Below are 22,654 nucleotides of genomic sequence, written 5' to 3' on the forward strand. Positions count from 1 at the left end.
GTATGAATCCATCTGGCTTCACGTACTGGACCATTCACACTTCACCGTTTAGTAAGATCAGACCAAGGGAATGTGGAAGGATTTTTGTTTGGAAATTGTTAGCCTGGAATCCACAATGCGGGAGAGGTTTGCCTGACGGACGCGTCGCCACATTTTATTACTTTTCCAAATGTGGAGGACCTGCTTCATTTTGCTTGCCGCGTGCTGACACCTGACGCTGCCAGCCTTAGCCCCTCACGAAGCACGGTGACCTTGGCTCGGCTGGGTTGTCTGTGCCCTGCCTAACCCTAGGCCTTGGCCACTGTGGGCCAGAAGCAAGATTATCCTTTATCTCACTTGGAGGAGCCTTGAGGGCAGGGAGGCATAGTTTGACAGACAGCAGTGAGCACTGTTCCCATTCCAGCACATTTACAAGTACTGATCATACTGCCACTAAGTGACAGACAGGGGTGGAAACCAGATGGGTTTTATTCTTACTGGACCGCGTGGAATTTCTTTGTTCCTACCGCCTTTGGTTGAGTTCTCTTGAAGTTCCAATGTGTGTGTCTGGAGTGGCTCTTTTTGCCAGGAGAAAGAGTTGAAGGTCTTTGGTGTGGGTGATACTATGGTGGTCAGCTTGTTGAGTAGAAAATTTTCTTGCAGTGTCTGAGTTAAATGAGGAAATGTGGTAAGCCTTTACATGAATAGAGGGATGCGGACTTTATGCAGGTAAGTAGGATTAGTTTAGATTGGCATTGAGGTCGGCGTAGACAAGATGGGTTGAAGGGCCTGTTACAACATAGTGCTGGTGTTGTACTGTTCCATGTTCTACCATCATCCCCTCAAAACTTCATCAATCAGCTTCAAGATCCTCAATTAGATCCTAGATTTCCTCACTTGCAGACCCCAGTCAGTTCTGAATGGCAACAGCATCTCCTCCACAATTACCATCAGCACAGGTGCACCTCAAGGCCGTGTGCTTAGACCCTGCTCTACTCACTTTACACTTATGATTGTGTGGCTAAGCACAACTCCAATGCCATATTCACGTTTGCTGATGACACCACTGTCGAGGGCCAAATCAAAGGTGGTGATGTATCAGTGTATAGGAGGGAGATTGAAAACCTGGCTGAGTGGTGCCACAACAGCAATCTCTTACTCAATGTCAACAAGACCAAGGAGCTGATTACTGACTTCAGGAGAAGGGAACCACAGGTCTGTGGGCCAGTGCTCATCAGAGGTGGAGAGGGTCAGCTACTTTAAACTCCTCAGTGTTATTATTTCGGAGGACCTGTCCTGGGCCCAGCACACAAGTGCAATTACAAAGAAAGCATGGCCGTGTCTTCACTTCCTTAAGGAGTTTGTGAAGATTTGGTATGACATCTAAAATTTTGACAAATGTCTATAGATATTTGGTGGAGAGTATATAGACCGGTTGCATCATGGCCTGGTATGGAAACACTAATGTCATTGAATGGAAAATCCCACAAAAAGTAGTGGATACGGCCCAGCCCATCATGGGTAAAACCCTCCCCACCACTGAGCACATCTACACGGAGTGCTGCCGCAGGAAAACTGCATCCATCATCAGGGATCCCCACCATACAGACCATGCTCTCATCTCGCTGCTGCCGTCAGGAAGAAAGTAAAGGAGCCTCAGGACTCACCACCGGGTTCAGGAACAGTTATTACCCCTCAGCTATCAGGCTTCTGAACCAGAGGGGATAACTTCATTCACCTCCATCACTGAACTGTTCCCTCAACCTATGGACTCATTTTCAAGGACTCTTCATCTCATGTTCATGATACTTATTGCTTATTTATTTATTGTTATTAATTCTTTCTTTATGTATTTGCATGATTTGTTTTATTTTGCACAAGTTGGTGCAGTCTTTCATTATTATGTTTATTCTATTATGGAATTATTGAGGATGCCCAGAAGACAATGAATCTCAGGGTTGTATATGGTGACATGTGTACTTTGATAATAAATTTACTTTGAACTTCTTTACATTGAGTGAGGTACTAAGAGGGGAGTTAACAGCAGACAGGAAGCTGGCAGTTTGCCTGCTTGCAAGGGACCAATAGGAGGCCAGGTCTCAATAGTGTTCAAAGAAAATTTCTTATGAAATACATACATGTCACTATATACTACCTTGAGGTTCATTTTCTTGTAGGCATTTAGAGGAAAAAATGCAATGGAATTTTATGAAAAACTATACATAAACAAAGACAAACTGCAAATGAAAGATAATACTGAGAACATGAATTGTAAGGAGTCCTTTAAAGTGAGTCTATAGTTTGTAGAATCAATTCAGAGAAGTCGTGATAGAAGTAATCCACACCAGTTTAGGAGGCTAATGGTTAAAGGGTATAACCGTTCTTGAACCCGCTGGTGTGGGACCTGATGCTTCTGTACCTTCTGCCCAATGGCAGTCATGGAGGAGATTATGGCCTGGCCGGTGGGGGTATTTGTTGATGTATGCTTTTTTCTTGTAAATGTGTTCAATGGTGGGGCGGGCTTTGCCTGTGATGAACTGGGGTGTATCCAACACTTCCTTTTGCCTTTACTGTTCCTGGGCATTGGTGTTTCGGTATTAGGCTTTGATGCAACCGGTTAAGATACTTTCCGTTGTGCATCTATAGAAGTTTGTCAAAGTTTCAGATAATGCTGAATATATGCAAACTTCTAAGAAAGTAAAGGCACTGGGCAGCTACCTGTCTGAAATGCCTCTCTACAGGCAACCTGTGAAGACCTCGTCACTGTTCAGATTTCTCCTGGACGTTGGCCTTACAGAACTTTTCCAGGGTAATGGTAGGGATTTACAAAGCTGGGACTAGCCAGGCTTATAATGTGGGGCTCAGAGCAACTTCCTACTTTGTCCTACAATGATAGAACATAGAAACATAGAAAACCTACAGCACAATACAGGCCCTTCGGCCCACAAAGTTGTGCTAAACATGTCCCTACCTTAGAAATTACCTAGGGTTACCCATAGTCCTCTATTTTTCTAAGCTCCATGTAGCCATCCAGGAGTCTCTTAAAAGACCCTATTGTGGCTGCCTCCACCACCATCACCGGCAGCCCATTCCACACACTCACTGGTCTCTGCATAAAAAGAAGCTTACCTTGACATCTCCTCTGTACCTACTTCCAAGCATGTTAAAACTGTGCCCTCTTGAGATAGCCATTTCAGCCCTGGGAAAAAGCCTTTGACTATCCACACAATCAATGCCTCTCATCATCTTATGCACCTCTATCAGGGCACCTCTCGTCCTCTGCCCCTCCAAGGAGAAAAGGTCGAGTTCACTCAACCAGAGTTCTCCTCCGTGATCCTGACCGCAGAGGGATCTTGGGTCCGAGTCCATAGGACACTCAAAGCTGCTGCACAGGTTGACTCTGGTTAAGAAGGCATATGGTGCATTGGCCTTCATCAATCGTGGGATTGAGTCTAGGAGTCGAGAGGTAATGTTGTAGCTATATAGGACCCTGGTCAGGCCCCACTTGGAGTACTGTACTCAGTTCTGGTCACCTCACTACGGGAAGGATGTGGAAACCATAGAAAGGGTGCAGAGGAGAATTACAAGGATGTTGCCTGGATTGGGGAGCATGCCTTATGAGAATAGGTTGAGTGAACCTGGCCTTTTCTCCTGACAGAGGAGTGACAGTGACAGAGGATGAGAGGTGACCTTATAGAGGTGCATAAGATGATGAGAGGCATTGATTGTGTGGATAGTCAGAGGCTTTTCCCCAGGGCTGAAATGGCTAACATGAGAGGGCACGGGTTTAAGGTGCTGGGGAGTAGGTACAGAGGAGATGTCGGGGGTACGTTTTTCACACAGAGAGTGGTGGGTGCGTGGAATGGGCTGCCAGCCGGATACAATGGAATCTCTTTTAGGAGACTCTTAGGTAGGTACATGGAGCTTCAAAAAATAGAGGCCTATGTGGTGGGGAAATCCTAGGCAGTCTCTAGAGTAGGTTACATGGTTGGCACAACATTGTGGGCCAAAGGGCCTGTACTGTGCTGTGGCTTTCTATGTTCTATATGCATATCACCTACAGCACCAGGGGTCCCAATGCATTATACTATGATTAGGAATACCTACTGTTACATACCTAGACTGCATTTCAGGACATCTGTCTGCACGACTGCTGTCCTCCTCCTACCTGTATACAGGCAGAGGCTAAAGAGCAAGGCTCCAGCGACAAGGACAACAGGAGGCAGAGGAGCGGCTATGGGATTGCTTCGAGTCAGTGGACTGGGCCGTGTTCAAGGACTCATCTGTGGATCTGAACAAATACGCCATGGTTGTCACAGACTTTATAAAAACAGTTGTAGATGAGTGTGTCCCCACAGAATCATTTAGAGTCTTCCCCAACCAGAAGCCCTGGATGCACCATGCTCAGCTGAGGGCCAGGTCAGTGGCATTCAGGTCTGGTGACCAAGCGAAATATAAAAGGTCCAGGTACTTCCCAGGGCATGTGCAAAGCCATCTCACGTACAAAGTGACAATTGTTTTTCTTTTGTATTTGCAAAGTTTGTTGTCTTTTTGTTGAGGGCAACCTTTCATTGATTTTATTGCATTTCTTGTATTTACTATGAATGCCTGCAAGAAAGTGACTCTCAGGGGTTATCTATGGTGACATGTATGTTTTTGATAATAAATTTGCTTTGGACTTTGAACTTCAGAAAGAGATAAGAGGAGAGCCAGAGTGGGGAATTGAAGAAATGTGGAGGGGGAGAGTGGTAAAGTTACTGGAAGTTGGACAAATTGATATTCATGCCATCAGGTTGGAGGCTACCATTATGAAGTATTGCTTCTCCAACTTGAGAGTGGCCTCATCGTGGCAATAGAGGTGGGCATGGACAGACATGTTGGAATGGGAATAAGGATTGGAATTAAAATGATTGGCCACTAGGAGGGTCTTTGACAAAGTGGTCCCCCAATCTACGTCAGGTCTCATCGATGTAGAGGAGGCTCCATCAGAAGCACCGGGTACAGAAAATAACCCCAACAGATTCGTAGGTGGAAGTGTTGCCTCACCTGGAAGGACTTTTTGGGGCCCTGAATGGAGGTGAGGGAGGAAATGAATGGGCAGGTGTAGCATGTAGTGGTGCCAGGAGGGAGATTAGTGGGGAGGGACAAACGGATAAGGGGATCACTGTGGAAAGCGGCGGGTGGGGGAATGTAAAGATGTGTTTGGCAGTAGGGTCCCGTTGAAGATGGTGGACGTTGTGGAGAATGTTGGTTTGGATGTGGAGGCTCGTGGGATGGTAGGTGAGGGCAAGAGAAACTATTACTGTTAAGGTGGCAGGAAGATGGGGTGAGGGCGGATGTCCAGGAGATGGAGAGTTGCAAATCAGAGCAGCAGCAATGGTTGAAGAATTGAAATCCCATTCTTTGAGGAAGCAGGACGTCTCTGATGTTCTGAAAAGAAAAGCCTCATCCTGAGAACAGTTTTTTAAATTTACTTATACATTTATTGAAATACAGGGTGGAATAGGCCCTTTGAACTGGACTGCCCAGCAACCCCCGACTTAATCCTAAACTAATTATGGGACAATTTACAATGACCAGTTAACCTATTAACCAGTATGTCTTTGGACTACGGGAGGAAACCGAAGCAAACTCACATATCTCACGGAATTTAACTGTGAACTCTGATGCCCCGAGCTGTGGTAGTGTTGCGTTATTAACTGCTATGCCACAGATGCAGTGGATTTGAAGGAACTGAGAAGGCGGAACAGCATTTTTATAGGAGATGGTGGGCAGAAGTACAGTCAATGTAGCTGGGCGAGTCACTAGGTTTATAAAATATATGGAGATGGAGACAGAGATCAAGAAAGGGGAGAGAGGTGTCAGAAATGGACCAAGTTAAAATTTCCCCAGTTTGTGCCTTTTTATTATTTAGTGTTGGCCTGTCACAGTGGTAGAAGAGAAAAAAACAAATGCTGGGAAGCTGAAATAAGAGCAGAAAATGCTGAAAATTCTCAAATTGGTCAGGCAGCATCTGTGGAAAGAAAAGAGCAAAAATTGAAGACCCTTTGTCATAGTGGTTGTTGTGTGCAAATTGGGTCAGTTTATAAGCTGCTTCCATGTTCTCAGAAGTGAGTTGAGTGAGTCTTGTGGAAATAAGTTAGCACATAATCTGTAGTTTACTGTATAAATGTAATGATCATGCCCTTACAAAACACAAAATCAAGGGTGCAACAAATCAGGCACACACCATACTGAAATAAAGAAAATGTTGGAAACACTCGGTGTCTATGGAAATGGAGTTAAGGGTCTTTGACCTGAAACATTAACAGTGTTTTTCTTTGAGTGTTTCTGTCATTTTTAAAATTCTTTTTTCACATTTCCAGCATCTGCAGCTTTTATGTTTTTTTTTACCACAGCACCCTGACTTGGAGATAAAGACCATCACTGGGTCTAAATTTGGGAATTCCCTCCCTAACAGATCTGTGGGAGCACCTTCATCAAAGACTGCTGCAGTTCAAGCTCCCCACCATCTTCTCAAGAGCAATAAGGCAATAAAAGAATAAAATGAATAAAAACACTCGTCACTGGCTGCTTCTCCAATCTCGAGAAAGACTGACAAAGAGAGCTGAGTCATCCTCTGTTTTGCCACCCACGGCAGAAGCTGTGGAGGGAAATGTTTGCAGTGACAACGTTTACTGCAAGTTTCTGCCATTGCTTTTTCATTTTTCCTGCACGTACTCAGGCACCTGGTGGTTCTTGTCAACGGGAGCACAGCACAGGGCAGCTTTAAAGGCAGCTATCCAGAACAATTGGTCAGTGCCATTTTTTTCTCTTGAGTAGATGGAGCGATTATTTTTTTTTCTGATTGTGCAGGTGATCTGCTGAACTGCATGACAACGTAAACTGTGTGGCAAAGCCGGTTTGCAGGCAGCTCACTCCACCGAGCCACTTTAAGAACCATTGCCAGCTGCTGATAGACGGTGGTGGTTTTGGTTGGGAGAGTGACTCTCTGTGATCTGAGGACTGAAGTTCTTTATTATTCAGGTCTGCGGAGCAAGCTATTAATCATCATTCTTATCTGCTCAGAGAGTGCTGCAACTGCATTGTTGACTCTTGACCTTATTAGCCCTAAGCTGCTGGTCACTCGGTCAATATCCTTGTAAATTACTGGCCTGCCTTCAGGCCTGTGCTATTTCTTGAATATATTGGCTCCTTAAATGCGCACCTACCTTTTCGTAAGCACAAGAGAATCTGCAAATGTTGGTAATCTTGAGAAACACAAAACGCTTGGGGAAATCAGCCCAAAACATCAACTGTTTATTTCCCATCTTTGATGCTGCCTGACCTGCTGAGTTCATCCAGCATTTTGTGTGTGTCATTCACCTTTTGTTCTCTTTTTAGTCGTGTAACCACCACTACCCCACTTTAGGCCTCTCTGCAGCCTTTGATGTAATCAACATTCAAAGTAAATTCATTATCAATTTATTATCTATATTGACTTAATTATATGTTATAAACTTATTATATACAGCATGTTACCATTCATTTTCTTGCAGGCGTTTCTAGGAAAAAAGAAATGCAATAGAATTTAGGAAAAACTGTACATTGACAAAAACTGAGAAACATCAATGGCAATGGAAAATAATACTGAGAACATGAGTTGTAAAGAGTTCTTGAAAGTGAGCTGGTAGGCCACAGAATCAGATTAGTGGTGAATGAAATTATCCACGCTGGTTCAGGAGCTTGCTGCTTGTAAGGTAGTGATAACTGCTCCTAAACCTGGTGGCTTCTGTATCCTCCTGCCTGATGGTAGTAGCAAGAAGTTATGCCAATCTTTGTTTCTCCTCTGTTGCTCAGTCCATCATCTTCTGCTGCTGGCGACGGTTCTTAACAAGACATAGTGGGGAAACATATGTGATTACTTCCGCTAGTCAGGGCAAAAAAAAACTTCCCTTCATTTTGACTCCAATTGTAACTTGGGTCTCAGCCCAAAACTCTGACTTCCTGTCAGATTGCCGGCAGGTGGTAAGAGTGGGCTCCCTCACCTCTGCCCCTCTGACTCTCAATGCAGGAGCCCCTCAGGACTGTGTACTAACTCCCCTCCTTTACTCCGTGTATACTCGTGACTATGTCGCCACCAACAGCTCTAATCTGCTAATTAAATTTGCAGAGGACACTACATTGATTGGCCTCATCTCAAACAATAACAAGGTTGCCTACAGGGAAGAAGTCATTACCCTGACACAGTGGTGACAAGAAAACAACCTCTCCCTCAATGTTGCAAAAACAAAGGAGCTGGTTGTGGATTACAGGAGGAATGGAGACGGGCTAACCCCTATTGACATCAATGGATCTGGGGCTGAGAGGGTGAACAGCTTTAAGTTCCTCTGCATCCACATCACCGAGGACCTCGCGTGGTCTGTACACATCAGCTGTGTGGTGAAAAAGGCACAACAGCGCCTCTTTCACCTCAGACGATTGAGGAAGGTTGGTATGGGCCCCCAAATCCTAAGAACTTTCTATAGGGGCACAATTGAGAGCATCCTGACTGGCTGCATCACTGACTGGTGTGGGAACTGTACTTCCCTCAATCACAGGACTCTGCAGAGAGTGGTGCGGACAACCCAGTGCATCTGTAGATGTGAACTTCCCACTATTCAGGATATTTACAAAGACGGGTGTGTAAAAAGGGCCCGAAGGATCATTGGGGACCTGAGTCACCCCAAACACAATCTATTCCAGCTGCTACCATTCGGAAAATGGTAGCACAGCATAAAAGCCAGGACCAACAGGCTCCAGGACAACTTCCACCAGACTGCTTAATTCGTGCTGACGCAACTCTATTTCTGTGTTACATTGACTGTCCTGTTGTACATAATATTTATTATAAATTACTATAAACTGCACATTTAGACAGAGATATAACATAAAGATTTTTACTCCTCATGTATATGAAGGATGTAAGTAATAAAGTCAATTCAATTCAGTTATTGCTTTCCATAGACTTGCTGAGTGTGTGTTACTCTGGATTTCCAGCATCTGCAGAATCTCTCATCTCAGAGACTCTGCATTGGTATCTGTAGAATTCCCCTAGGCTGTTGTCTTTGGCTGCCTTCACCCTCCAGTCAATCATGTTCACCTAAATCCTCTAACCCTGGTGACATCATCTATGGGTGTCAGGTTTCAGGCTTCACACCTCCATGGCCTGTTGTTCTCAACTTAATTTGACCTCCAGTTCAACAACCAGTCCCTGGAAACCTGTTCTTCCATCTGCTTGTGCACCTCGTCTTGCCTTTGGACGCCCTTGAATTTTCATTGGAGAATTGGCTACAGGCAGCTTATCTCTTTAAGCATCTCCTAGGCCATCACAATAGCATAGCGTAGTGATTTGCTTTACAGCACTTTTGATCACAGACTGGGATTCATTTCCAGCTTCCTCCGAGTTTTCCAGTTTCTTTCCACGTTGCAAGACAGACAGGTTAGGCTTTGTAAGTTGTGGGCATGCTATGGCGACACACTTATGGACTGCCCTCGTTACATCTTCAAACTGTGATCCTTGGTGCAAGGATTTCACTGGATGCTCCAATGTACATGTGACAAATATAGCTCATCTTTTATCCTTCTTTCTTGCTCTCCTTTGTCCAAGATTTCGACCAATCTCCAGGTCTTTCTCAGTGTGCAGTTTTCTCTGATTATCCTTGTGTAAGACATCTTGGGGTAATTTTCAATGTTAGCACTGCTAGGCAGTTGCAAATTGTTGTCATTTCCTAGAACTCTACTGACAGCAGCTGCCTATTTTAGCAAATCACAGAGATGCAGAAAGGGACAGCAATCAACTCTTGGGGTCCACGTTTGCTTTTTTTAAATTAATTTTTTTATGAGTTTCTACAATGCAACAAAACAAAAAAGAACAGTAAAGAGGTTTACAAACAGAGGCAAAACAAACATATCAAATGTACAGTTCGTAACAATTAAGAAAAAGCACCCATAGTAGAATTGTATAAAGTTAGTTACCACCCCATCTTCCCACTACCCAACTCCAAGCCAACCTTACGATGTATAAAGTTAATCAGAACTTTTATCACCACAGAGCTGTATTTATAAAAAGGTATATTGCCTACTACCTAATCCATAATATGTTTACACATCAAAAAAGCCCATAAATCTTACCTGTAAGAAGCTGGAAGTAAGGGATTTAAATGCAAAAGAAAAAAAGGGAGGGATGCACCCTGAATCTAAATGGGAATTATGAAAATGTTCAAGAAAAGGTCCCCACACCTTTTGGAACTTTATATCTGAATTAAGAAGTGAATAATGAATCTGAGTGAATAAAGGTCTGAGCAGGACATAATGTCTCTGAGCCATTGAGCATGGGTGGGTGGGACAGCTTCTCTCCACCTAAGAAGGACTACACGTCTGGCCAAAGGACAGGCGAAAGACAATGTACGACGCTTAGTCGGAGTTAAATGTGTGTCAGCTTCTCCTGAAGAACCGAAAAGAGCAGTTAGGTTAGGTTCCAAATAGCACTTAAGTATGTGAGATAAAGTTTAAAAAATATCTCTCCAGAATTTCTCCAAGCTAGGACAAGCCCAATACGTATGAATAAGAGAAGCCTTGCCCCCTTTACACTTATCGCAACAGGGACTAATATCAGGTTAGAACCGTGACAATTTAGTTTTAGACAGATGAGCCCTGTGTGCCACCTTGAACTGTAAAAGGCAGTGGCAAGCACAGAGAGAAGTTGATGATGAGAAAATGGCGGCGTGACGGCAGTGCGCGCGGCCGCTCCAGGAATGAATATCTGTTATCTGTAAGTAGGGGCCGTGCACAGTCCTGACTTTGATGGGGACGGACGTGAGAAGCACGGAGGAATATCTGGTGAAACTTCTGACGTGCCTGTTTCCCTGCCACTGCTACTGTGCGATGGAGAAATCTCCGGAGAGGAAGGCCCCGAATCCTTGACTTTGCCTGTTGCTTGGCGGCCGGGGCTGAGGTCGAAGCACTCAGCAGAGATGGTGCTCGGCGCTCAGTGTTGGAGGGCTGGTCGGAGGCTCGAAGTTTCTCAGACGGACTCAGAGTTGGCTGTGGTTGGATGCTTCCAGAGGCTGCATCGGGAAGCTTTGTGGCGCTGGAGGTTCATGGCAGGAAGAGTTTTTCTTCCTTCTACCGTCTACGTGAGATGATGGGCTATCGGGGACTTTGAGACTTTTTACTACCGTGTCCATGGTCTGCCCTTATCAAATTACAGCATTGCTTTGCACTGTTGTAACTATATGTTATAATTATGTGGTTTTTGTAAGTTAGTCTTGGTCTGTCTTGTGTTTCTGTGATATCATACTGGAGGAACATTGTATCATTTCTTAATGCATGCACTACTAAATGACAATAAACAAGGACTGAGTATCCTCACAATCTAACAATCTAATTAACTGACTTGAGAATTGAATCCCAAACCTCGTCGGACAAAGGAAAATTTAAATCATGCTCCCAGCCAGTTTTAATTTTGTCAAAGGGGGCTCGCCTCAATTTCGCTAACATATCTCGAATAGTAGAAATTAAACCTTTGCCCAGTGGGTTCATACGAAGAAACAAATCCACAACATTTTTAACAGGTAGGGCTCCACGTTTGCTTTACGCTCTCTGCCTGGAAACTCTTAAGCAAAGATGAACCAGTCTTTTTAAAACGTAAATCAGCGGCATGTTTGAATAGGTTATGGGCAGGGTATATTGGAACCCAGAGATCACTCAAGGAAATACTTTATAGGATAGCACGGTAGCATATCTGATACTGTTCCACGGAGCCAGTCAGGCTGGCTTTTGATCCTATCTGTGTAGAGCTTGCACATTCTCCGTTCAAAACTCCACATTTTCCTGAGTGCTCTGGTTTCTTCCTATGTCCCATAGATGTACAGGTAGGTTAATTGGCCTCTGTAAATTGTGTGTGTGTGTTGCATCTGAGGAGTGGGGAGAGTTGATTGCGGGGAAAATTGGTGGGAGAATGGGTTTTCTGTCTGGGCTAGCAGAGACTCAGAAGGCTGAATGACCTTTATCAGTGAATTTACATTGAAGCCTTTTGTTGGATCTCTGTTATTTTTCTGATCTTTGAGGTTCTTCCGGGGGTCAAGAATGGTGAGTATTAATTCTTAGTGAGCATTTATTTTAAAGTTTAAACAAACATACAGATACTAAGCAAACTAAGTGAAGCGCGGAGAGAAAAGCAACCAATAGAAAGAAGATGGCACCTTGAAAAATATATTACCTTTTTAGTTGATTTAACAGAGAATTCTTCAGATAAGAATAAACCAATCACTGGTTGCAGAATTGTATGACGTGGGTAATATGTTAACTCTTAGCCAATGAAAAATGAGAAAGGTAATAAACTGTTAACTAGTTGCTATATAACTTTCTGCTAGTCAGTGGGAACGAACCACTACATACTGTGGGAGAATACGTGAGCTTGCTTTAAAGTACAAGTGTTTTCAACACTCTCTTCTCTCTGTGTACTCAGCTATGAACGGCGAGATTGATGTTAAGGGGGTGACACTTGACTCGGGAGCCACTACATCTGAGGCCTTTTCTCCAACATCAGCAACGAATGTTGAGGTGCCGAGCTCCCACCCCAACTCAATGAGTGGATATGACTTTTACTGGGACTGCGGACAGTACCAAGCCACAAACGCAGACATCCTCAAAGAGAAGGTGCTGCTGTCTCAAGGACAGCACCAGCCGACTGGTCCTTTTGAAGCTGCTATCAAAGATCTGCCATTTGAGCCGCCTTCTGTACCCAAAGCATTGAAGCTGTACGATGACAGGACTAGCAGTTCTGGCAGTTTGGATTTTGATCCTTACAACTTGTGTTCTCCTCAAAAAATTCATTTTGACATGGTCCATGGAACACCGTCTTTCTCCCCAAACCCCGAGCTGACGAGGATTATGTTTGAAGAGGTTCACTCCTTCCCCTATCCCTTTGATCATCAGTACGGGCAATGCAACTCACAGCCACACCTGGTGGATCTTGAGGAAGCTGATCTGGATCTCTTCTGCAGCAAGGAGTACGAAGATGTCGTGGGGATGCTGAATAAAGAGTCAGGTATGGTTTATATGGAGGGAAAGGCAGCTAGCAGCTAAATGGTAGCAGTTGCGTAGTAACCTCATAATTTGAGGCACGAGTTTAAATCTCACCATGGCAGCTAAAATCAGATATAGCCGTTTAAGTATTTATATTGGGTTATTATTGTCACATGTACCAAGATGCAGCCTTGCATGCTGTTTGTACAGATCAACTCATTACACTGTGCACTGAGGTAGAATAAGGTAAAAGTTTAACAATGTAGAATAAGGTGTAAAAGCTGTCATAAAAATGCAGTGTAAGGTAAATGATAAAAGTGTAAGATCATAATAAGGCTAGTTTCTTGTCTAACCTTACCAGGTTTTAGAAGATTGAAAGCAATTAAACTTTATAATCATGAAAGCACACCTAGTCTGAACAAAGCAATAACTTTACATGGTATAATTAACCTATGGATTTAAAATGGAATATCCTTTAATTTCCCACAAGTGATTTTAAGTGTTCAAAATTAAAGATTAGCCTAACAGTTGAGATGCCATGCCAAAGGACAAATTTCTCTGTTAAACATTTTAAAATTAAAACTGCATACTAATGCTAGTTAGACATTAAGGTGACCTGACTTCCAAAGACCAGTTAGTCCTTAGTTGTCCCAGTGATCATGTTGCCAGTCTATCAACAATAAGCAGAATTGGACTTGTTTTTTGTTTAAAAGTTTTTGAGTTGTCCTTTGGCTTTTGATTTTTACCTGTTTTAATTTAGAGGTCATAAAGGGTGGGGGGGTTAGGACAGCACACCTCCAATCACTCAGCTGTTCTGCTGTCAATCAAGCATTTTCAATCGTAAAGCATGGAGTTTATGTTATTTGTAGCCCAGAAGGCACTTTCAAGGTGAGCGGCTACTTTTGGGCTTGTTTTGGACAGCAGTGCTGCTCATTTATCTTGCAAGAGTGCTGAGAGTGGAACAGAAAATGTCCTTTTATCACTTGCAAAGGAGTAGTGAGCTCCAGTTTATCAGCGGAATAACCCACTGTACATTGCATTTCAACTTGCACTTAAGAGTTGAACCAGGCAAAATTTACCAGTGGAAAGTTGCATGATAGATTGTGATAATCCGCTCTGGTTGGATCTTTTGAGAAATAGAACACACTCCAGAAGTGAATTGCTATCACTGACATTGACACTGACCATTTACAGTGCACTCCAGAACATGCATTAATTTCCCATACTGACAAGGTACCAATGAGTTCCAAGTGATAGATATCAGAGGCAGAAGGAATGAGTGATAAAAGAAGCAAGCAGCAGAGAATGCAGTTAATCTGAGTAAAAACCACAGCACAGAAACATCTTGTCCGTGCTAAGCCATTTAAGCACCTGGAGCATCGGCCTCCATACCCCTCCAGTGGCTATAAAACATATTAATTAATTACATCTATAAAACATAAAATAATTGATTGCATAAGTGTTCACTCTCTTCTAGTCAGTCTTTAGTAGATGCACCTTTGGCAGCAATTACAGCTTTGAGTCTGTGTGGGTAGGTCTCTATCAGCTTTCCACATCTGCACACTGCAATTTATCCCCATTCTTCTTTATAAAACTGCTCAAGCTCTGTCAAATTGCATGGGGATTGTGAGTGAGCAGCCCTTTTCAAGTTCAGCCACAAATTCTCAATTGGATTGAGGTCTGGACTCTGACATGGCCACTCCAGGACATTAACTTTGTTGTTTTTAAACCATTCCTGTGTAGCTTTGGCTTTATGCTTGGGGTCATTGTCTCACTGGAAAACAAATCTTCTCCCATGTCGCAGTTCTCTTGCAGACTGCATCAGGTTTTCCTCCAGGACTTCCCTGTATTTTGCTGCATTCATTTTACCCTCTACCTTCACAAGCCTTCCAGGGCCTGCTGCAGTGAAGCATCCCCACAGCATGATGCAGCCACCACTGTGCTTCACGGTAGGGATGGTGTACTTTTGATGCTGTGCAGTGTTTGCCTTACACCAAACAAAGCGTAAAGTCTGATGGCCAAAAAGCTCAATTTTGATTTTAGCTGACTTCAGAATCTCCCACAAGCCTTCTGGCATATTCTAGCTGAGATTTAAAGTGAGTTTTTTTTCCCCAACAGTGGCTTTCTCTTTGTCACTCTCCCATAAAGCTGCGACGGGAGAAGCACCCGGGCAACAGTTGTTGTATGTGCAGTCTCTCCCATCTCAGCCACTGAAGCTTGTAACTCCTCCAGAGTTGTCACAGGTCTCTTGGTGGCCTCCCTCACTAGTCCCAGTCACTCAGTTTTTGAGGACAGACTGCTCTGGGCAGATGTACAGATGTACCATATTTTTTCCATTTCTTGATGATTGATTTAACTGTACTCCAAAGACATTCATTGACTTGGAAAATTTCTTGTATCCATCTCCTGACTTGTGCTTTTCAATAACCTTTTTGAAGAGTTGTTTGGAGGGTTCTTTTTGTCTTCATGGTGTAGTTTTTTTCCAGGGTACTGACTCATCAACAGTTGGACCTTCCAGATACAGGTGTATTTTCACTACAGTCAATTGAAACACCGTGACTTCACATAGATCTCCAAAAACAGATCTCTGTTTAACTAATTATGTGACTTCTGAAACCAATTGGCTGATGATTTGGTGTGTCATATCAAAATGGGTGAATACTTATGCAATCAATTATTTTGTGTTTTATATTTGTAACTAATTAATCTCCACTTTGTAGAGATCCGTTTTCACTTTGATACAAATGTTTTTTTCTGTTGATTAGTGTGAAAAAACAAATTAAATCCGCTGTGATTCAATGTTGTAAAACATTAAAACATGAAAACTTCCCGGGGGTGGGTGGGGTCGAATTCTTTTATAGGCACTGTACCTACACAAACTTCTCTTAAATGATGAAATTGAGTTTACACGCATCACTTGCACTGGCAGCTGGTTCTACGTGCTCATGACCCTGTGAGTGAAGATATTTCCACTCCTGTCCTCCTTAACCCATGACCTCTAGTTATAGTTCCACCCAACATCAGTGGAAAAAGCTTGCTTGCAATTTGCACTTATTAGTAACGTATGCACATGCAGTCCCAGTACAGATCTCACATAGTCTAACAGTGTTGGTGCTTCTGAAACTGACAAGTTTAGCTTAGTTATCAGGGTTCCTTCACCACGTGCCTCATAGGGAGCTTGCTTAAAAGCAGTGGCACTGAGTGACATTAATGGGAGACAACTCCCCTTTCAGAAAATAATGGGGAGTTAAGCAGGTAATGTAGACATTGACTCTGAGCCTGAAATTTAGGAGAAGGTCCAGCTGCTTGACTGCAGCATTCTGTGAGTAGCTACATTCAAGTAAAATTTCTTATAAAATGCAGGGATGGGATGGTCATCAAACACAATGACTGCCTCTGAGTCCAGGACAATGGAAAAAGATATGTAAGGAATTAAAGAGCACTATATCCATTAATAAAATGTCACACAATAAGCAAAAGTGTTGTCCCCAAAAATAATCAATATTAATGTTATTAATTGATTTTAATGGAAGACAGGCCTACATTACAGGGAAGGTTTTTTTTTTGGAATTGAGAAAATCTACCAGATACCCTATGAATTATCAAAATGACTTTTATCAGTTCAAGAGAAACCGAACTATAATGCGGTATACCACAGGAAGGAAATGGTACCCATTGCGATCACCAAACTGTCGTGAAACTTCTCACCAGAGACTTGATTTTCATTTGAAGTGTTGCAGAATGTGCCGTGGTGAGGACAGGAGGGGAGGGGCTGGATGGATGATGAAGACACACAGTACAGACCTGAAGTTAAGGACACTGCATTACTCCATGCCAATAAAATCAGAAAATCTCAGAAAGGGGCTGCAGCTTTACTGAAATCTGTAGAAGAAAGAGTATGTGCTAACATTTCAGGATCTGCCTCCTTATCAAAAGCAGACTGGATTAAAGTAAGGACAAAAGAAACAGCAATATCATCAAGGTATCAGAGGCTCAACACCAAACTGTCCAAAGCTGCTTAGATACTTGGGTTGCTCCAAGGGACTGGTAGATGCCGTGATGAAGTTGAGTCATGACGAGCAAGGTGTCCCAGGTTCTTCTAACTCTTTCTAATGGTCGCCCTTAGTTGGTGGTCCTTGGGAATATTAGAGACATATATTGTTTCAAAAGTAGTTAGATCATTAGCCAAAAATGGATGTGGGCAAAAGACAAGGGATTTGAATTTAGACTAAACTGTTGTGGTAAAGGGCCAGCACTAGCATGATTGGCTGAATGGCTGCTTATTTTTGTTACACAGATCAAAATTATAACAATTACATAAGAAACAGAAATCCATCAAGTTGATGAGCTGGGTTGGGTGAAGGGGGAAGCATCAGGATGAAGAGAGCATTGGGAAAGCTATAGAAACATTCAGATAGGCCATTGCAGGTTGTGTGAAAAGCATGCCTCTTTATCCCACTCCACACTCTGCTTTCCACAGGAATTGCTCCCTCTGTGATTCCCTTGTCCATTTGTCCCTCCACACTAATCTCCCTCCTGACATATATCCCTGCATGCGACAGAAATTCTGTGCCTGCCCATTCGCATCCTCCTTTGCCCCCATTCAGGGCCCAATGTATCCGGTGCTCCCGATGTGACCTCCTCTACATTGGTGAGACCTGTCAGAAATTAAGGGACTGCTTTGTCGAGCACCTCTGCTCCACCCAGCAAAAGTGAGATTCCTATTCCTATTCCCATTCTGGTTCCAACATGTCAATCTATGGCCTCCTCTTTTGCCACAATGAGGCCACTCTCAGGGTGGAGGAGCAACACCATAATCCTTCTAGGTAGCCTCCAACTTGATACCATGAACATTGATTTCTCCTTTTGGTAATTTTTTTCCCTCCACCATGTCTCTTCTTCTATTCCACACTCTGTCCTCTTACCTCTTTACTCACCTATCACCTCCACCTGGGCCCCTTCCTCCTTCCCTTTCTCCCATGGTCCACTCTCCTCTCCTATCAGATTCCTTCCTCTCCAGCCCTCTGCCTTTCCCACCCACCTGGCTTCACCCATCACTTCTAGCTATCCTCCTTCTCCTCTCCCCCCCCCCCCCCACCACCTTTTTATTCTGGCATTTTCCCCTTCCTCTCCAGTCCTGAAGAAGGGTCTCAGCCTGAAACGTCGACTGTTTATGTATTTCCATAGATGTTGCCTGACCTGCTGAGTTCCTCCAGCATTTAACACGTGCTGCCTCTTAGGAGTGAGCCGGCTGCACTGAACTTAGTTTTTCAATAAATTTACTATAGAAAGGTTAACATCTATAGAGAATGATGCCAGGGTTAATTGCTGTTAGGTCAATTTTTTTGGATGGTATAAATCACCTCCTAACCCTTTTATACTTACATAGTTGAAACAAATATTTGACAGGTACCATTTGCATTCTACATTTCCCTTTCCACTGCACCCTACACCACACCAGAGCTTAACGGTTTTGATCTCCACTAAACTCATGCATGGATAGGAATTTAGAAGCATTAGAGAAGCTTTGTTTATTTTGCAGAGAACCGAGAGAGTTGTGACAATGACGTTAGCGACTGCATCGAGCCAAAGACAGACGAACTGAAAGTGGGCACAGCGCAGGACCTCCCCACCCATATATTCTTCAGCTACGATGGCAACCAGACTCTTGAAAACTCTCTAAACTTCAATATTCTGCTGAAGGAAATTCCTCACGATCCAGCCTTGGTGGTGCCGTCTGCCTTGTCACCACACACAGGTAATTCATCCCTGCAACACAAAGCGTCACTTTAATTCAAGGCTACCTTTCTGGTTTGTGGATGGTTTTGAGCTTAATTCTAAATGGGATGTAGCGTTGCTTTAATTCAAACAGTTGTTTATTTGGTGATGCACTCACCTTTGACTGAATACCTTTCCTCCTGTACTGCTTTTTTTCCACATGTACTTATTCACTATTGATCCTTATTGGAACAGACTTGGAATAGACTATCTATGGATTGATCAGAAAAGCAATGATCAAAGGGATATTATTTCTTTGTCCCATGATGGATCGAGTGATGGCAGCTCTTTGGTGTTGGGGGTGAAGGATGTGCAATCGGAAGCAGGGAACTTGGAGAGAGAGCACGCATTCCCAATGGATGGCAATTAGGATTGAGGGCTTTAAGGTCCCCAACCCTCCTAATGTGGTTCATTATAAATAGGCTTGTGCCCTGGCCCTGTGTCTGTAGAATAAGTGACAGTGTTCATTGTTGCTAAGGTAAAACCTCCACAATTTTTTCTACAAGTTGTATGAAATTAACCAGCTCAATGTGAACATGTGTATCAATCTTTTCAGGTTTATTAAGCCTCTTAGTGCAATTATCCTGACTCCCTTATTGTTATAAGGACACCATCTCCAGTAACTTCTGTTCTGAAGTCAATCAGATCAAATTTTCCCTATACTTTGGGAGTTGATCGAATAACTAAAGTGATGAGAATGAATGGGAAGTTCATGGCGAGCACGCTGCCTCTTTTAACACTCACTGATCACTTTGCTGCCCATTCTATGAAAGTTTGGCTTTTTGGCATTCTCAATTCCTTCATGCAACAGCACTACCTCACAGAATCATAGAGACTTCAGATGCTGTCTGTGTGGAGTTTGCACATGCTCCCTGTGACTGTGTTGGTTACTTCCTCCCACATCTCAAAGGTGTGTGGGTTAATTGCCTCTATTGTTTTGGTGACTGGTAGAATCTGGGAGGAGTTGCTAAGAATGTGGGAAGAACAAAATGGGATTAATGTAGGATTAGTGTAAATGGGCTGTTGAAGGTAGGCACAGACTTGGTGAATCGAAGGGGCTGTTTCATTGACTCTGCATTTCCACCATACAATGTTGGGATATTATGCAAAGTGTGCCTTGTTGTAATATCACTTCATATAGCACCCTTTCAACTGTGGCTCAGTTTGGTTTCTGAGGCACATTGCTGTGCATCCAAGTCCCATTCTGGAGACACTGGACCACAAGTCAAGGCTGGCATACCTGAGTAATGTTGAAGGAGTATTAAAGGAGTGCCAAAGGGTGCTGCCTTTGGGCAAGATTTAACCCAAGGCCTTCTCGAGTTGCTGTATAAGCTCTCTGCTTCAAAAGAGAGGAGGGATTGAAAAAGATTCTTGTCTTTTATATCTCCAAAATTAAAGCAAATTACTTGATCCTGTTTCCCCCTTAGCACTTTCCCACAGTCAGGTGGAATGCATTTGACCTTGCCAAACCGATGTTATTTCCTGTAAGGAAATAGAAAAAAATTTTTAAAAGTTGGGACATCCTGACAGGGTTGTGAAAGGCACTATAGAATATGTTACAGCAGGGGTTCGCAACCTGGGATCCACAGACCCTTTGGTTAATGGTGGGGATCCATGGCATAGAAAAGGTTGGGAACTCCTGTGTTAGAGCCTGTAACTGTTCAAACTGAAAGCACATGCGTCAGAAATCCTGGTTATGGTCATGGTGAAACCCTACCCTACTGCTTAACACTGTGCTACACAGAGCAAGTAGTTGTATTGATAGGTGCCATGCCCAATCAGTTTCTAAGCTGTACGTGTCGTGAAGAGTAATTTCTTTCAATGCAGAAGAGGTCATTTGGCCTGTTCCATCAGTCCCATTCCATCTCTCCTTTTTTTCCTGTGGGTCTGCAATTTATTCTCTCTCACATCAACTCTTATCTATTCCATCAACTCTTACAGTGGTCAGTTAACTTGCACTGTAATTTACAGTTAACCTACCAATGCATCGTTGGGACATAGGCGCAAGCTCATGCCATTACCGAGAGAATGCGAAAACTGCAAACAGACAATAACCAATGTTAGAATTGAATCCAGTCCTTACAGCTCTGATTGATCGTGTGGATAGTCAGAGGCTTTTCCCCAGGGCTGAAATGGCTAACACGAGAGGGCACAGTTTTAAGGTGCTTGGAAGTAGGTACAGAGGAGATGTCAAGGGTAAGTTTTTTTTAAATTAACGCAGAGAGTGGTGAGTGCTTGGAATGGGCTGCCAGCGATGGTGGTGCAGGCTGATACAACAGGGTCTTTTAAGGGACTCATGGATAGGTACATGGAACTTAGTAAAACAGAGGGCTATGCAGTAGGGAAATTCTAGGAGTTTCTAGAGTGGGATATGTGGTCAGTACAACATTGTGGGCCGAAGGGCCTGTAACGTGCTGTAAATTTCTATGTTCTAACTGTTAAGCCACTGTACGGCCCACTTCTTTCTAGTTTATCTACCTGGTTTTTCTCACTTAGACAATCGTAATGGAGCAGATACAATCAGTGCCCTAGGACAAGGAAGAGAAAATAAATATTCAGAAATTTCAGTGATGTCTGTTTCCAGAGTTTGCACAATCTAATTTCTTTCCGTCTGTACTGACTCTGTAGGTGAGCTTAATGACACAGTGAATGACTGCCAGAGTTCAGAAGTGAAGGCGTCTCCGAAACAGGATGTCCCTGCCTTCTCCCTTACCGACTCAACACTTGCTCCTTCTTTTGAAAGTCTGAACCTGTTCAAAACTTCACTCAATGAAACACAGAACTCTGCCTCACTTCTGATGCCTGCACAAACACCATCACTGAAGAAAGGTGGGTTTTAAAGTTCGTATGTAGATGTTGTTGGCAAGGCCACCATTTATTGCCCATGAGAAGGTGGTAGTGAACCATTTTAATCTTAACGGTGAATATGCTCTTACACTGCTGATGGAGAATGAAATATAGAATTGAGGCCCAGTAATGTTGAAGGAAAGGTGATTTATTTCCAAATGGCTGTGGTGTGACCTGGGGAGGAACTAGCAGGTAATGGTGTTCCCATATGCCTGCTGCCCCTGTCCTTCCACACAGTAGAGGTCACATGATTGGAGGATGCTGTTGAAGTAGCCTGGGTGAGTAACTGCAAGTGAATTTTATAGATGGTACACACTGCAGCCAGTGGCGATGAAATGAATGTTTAGGCTGGTGAATAAGGTCAAGGTAGCTGCTCTATCCTAGATGCTATCAAGCTTCTTGAGAGTTGCTGATATTACACTCATCCAGGCAAGAGAAAGGCATTTTATCATGAGACCAGAAGCAGGTAGGCCATGTGGCCCATTAAGCCTGGTCTGCTATTAAGCAGTGATGTTTACCTTGGCAATATTTTTCTGCCTTATCATCTATTTCTTGATTTTGTTACTGTCTAGAAATCTACCAGATACACAGATTCATCTCCCTCAGAGTAAAGACATTTCTCCTCATCTCCGTCAACCCTTTATTCTGAGACTTGCGACCTCAGGTTCGACAGGGAAAATTGCCGGGACTAGAGGATCTGAGTTATGGGGAATGCTTGAACAGGTTAGGACTTTATTCCCTGGTGTGTAGGAGATTTGATAGAGGTATACAAGATTATGAGGGGTGTAGATAGGGTAAATGCAAGCAGAGCAAGGAACATGGAACATAGAATAGTACAGCCGCTTAGGCCCAAAATGTTCTGTTGACCTTTTTAACCTCACCCTTCCCTTCCCTCCCAAATAGTCGTCCATTTTTCTTTCATCCATGTGCCTGCCTAAGAGTTTTTTAAAATGGATCTGCATCTACCACCACCAGCCAGAGTCTTATTCCCAGGGTGTAA

The 22,654-nt window shown here is 43.4% G+C and overlaps 1 protein-coding gene across 1 annotated transcript in view; it reads left to right on the forward strand.

Annotated features, from left to right (window-relative positions):
* The window catches only part of LOC132384591 (bromodomain adjacent to zinc finger domain protein 2A-like), a 181,792-nt gene that overhangs the window by 34,350 nt on the left and 124,788 nt on the right, over positions 1 to 22,654 (forward strand). Inside the window, exons 2-5 of the mRNA XM_059955810.1 lie at positions 12,069 to 12,090; positions 12,470 to 13,051; positions 18,572 to 18,787; positions 21,436 to 21,636. Of these exons, the coding sequence (XP_059811793.1) occupies positions 12,472 to 13,051; positions 18,572 to 18,787; positions 21,436 to 21,636 (997 nt within the window). The 5' untranslated portion in view covers positions 12,069 to 12,090; positions 12,470 to 12,471. The remainder of the gene's footprint in view (positions 1 to 12,068; positions 12,091 to 12,469; positions 13,052 to 18,571; positions 18,788 to 21,435; positions 21,637 to 22,654) is intronic.

Source organism: Hypanus sabinus, chromosome X1 (assembly GCF_030144855.1).
Source record: "Hypanus sabinus isolate sHypSab1 chromosome X1, sHypSab1.hap1, whole genome shotgun sequence".
Taxonomy (NCBI): Eukaryota; Metazoa; Chordata; class Chondrichthyes; order Myliobatiformes; family Dasyatidae; genus Hypanus; species Hypanus sabinus.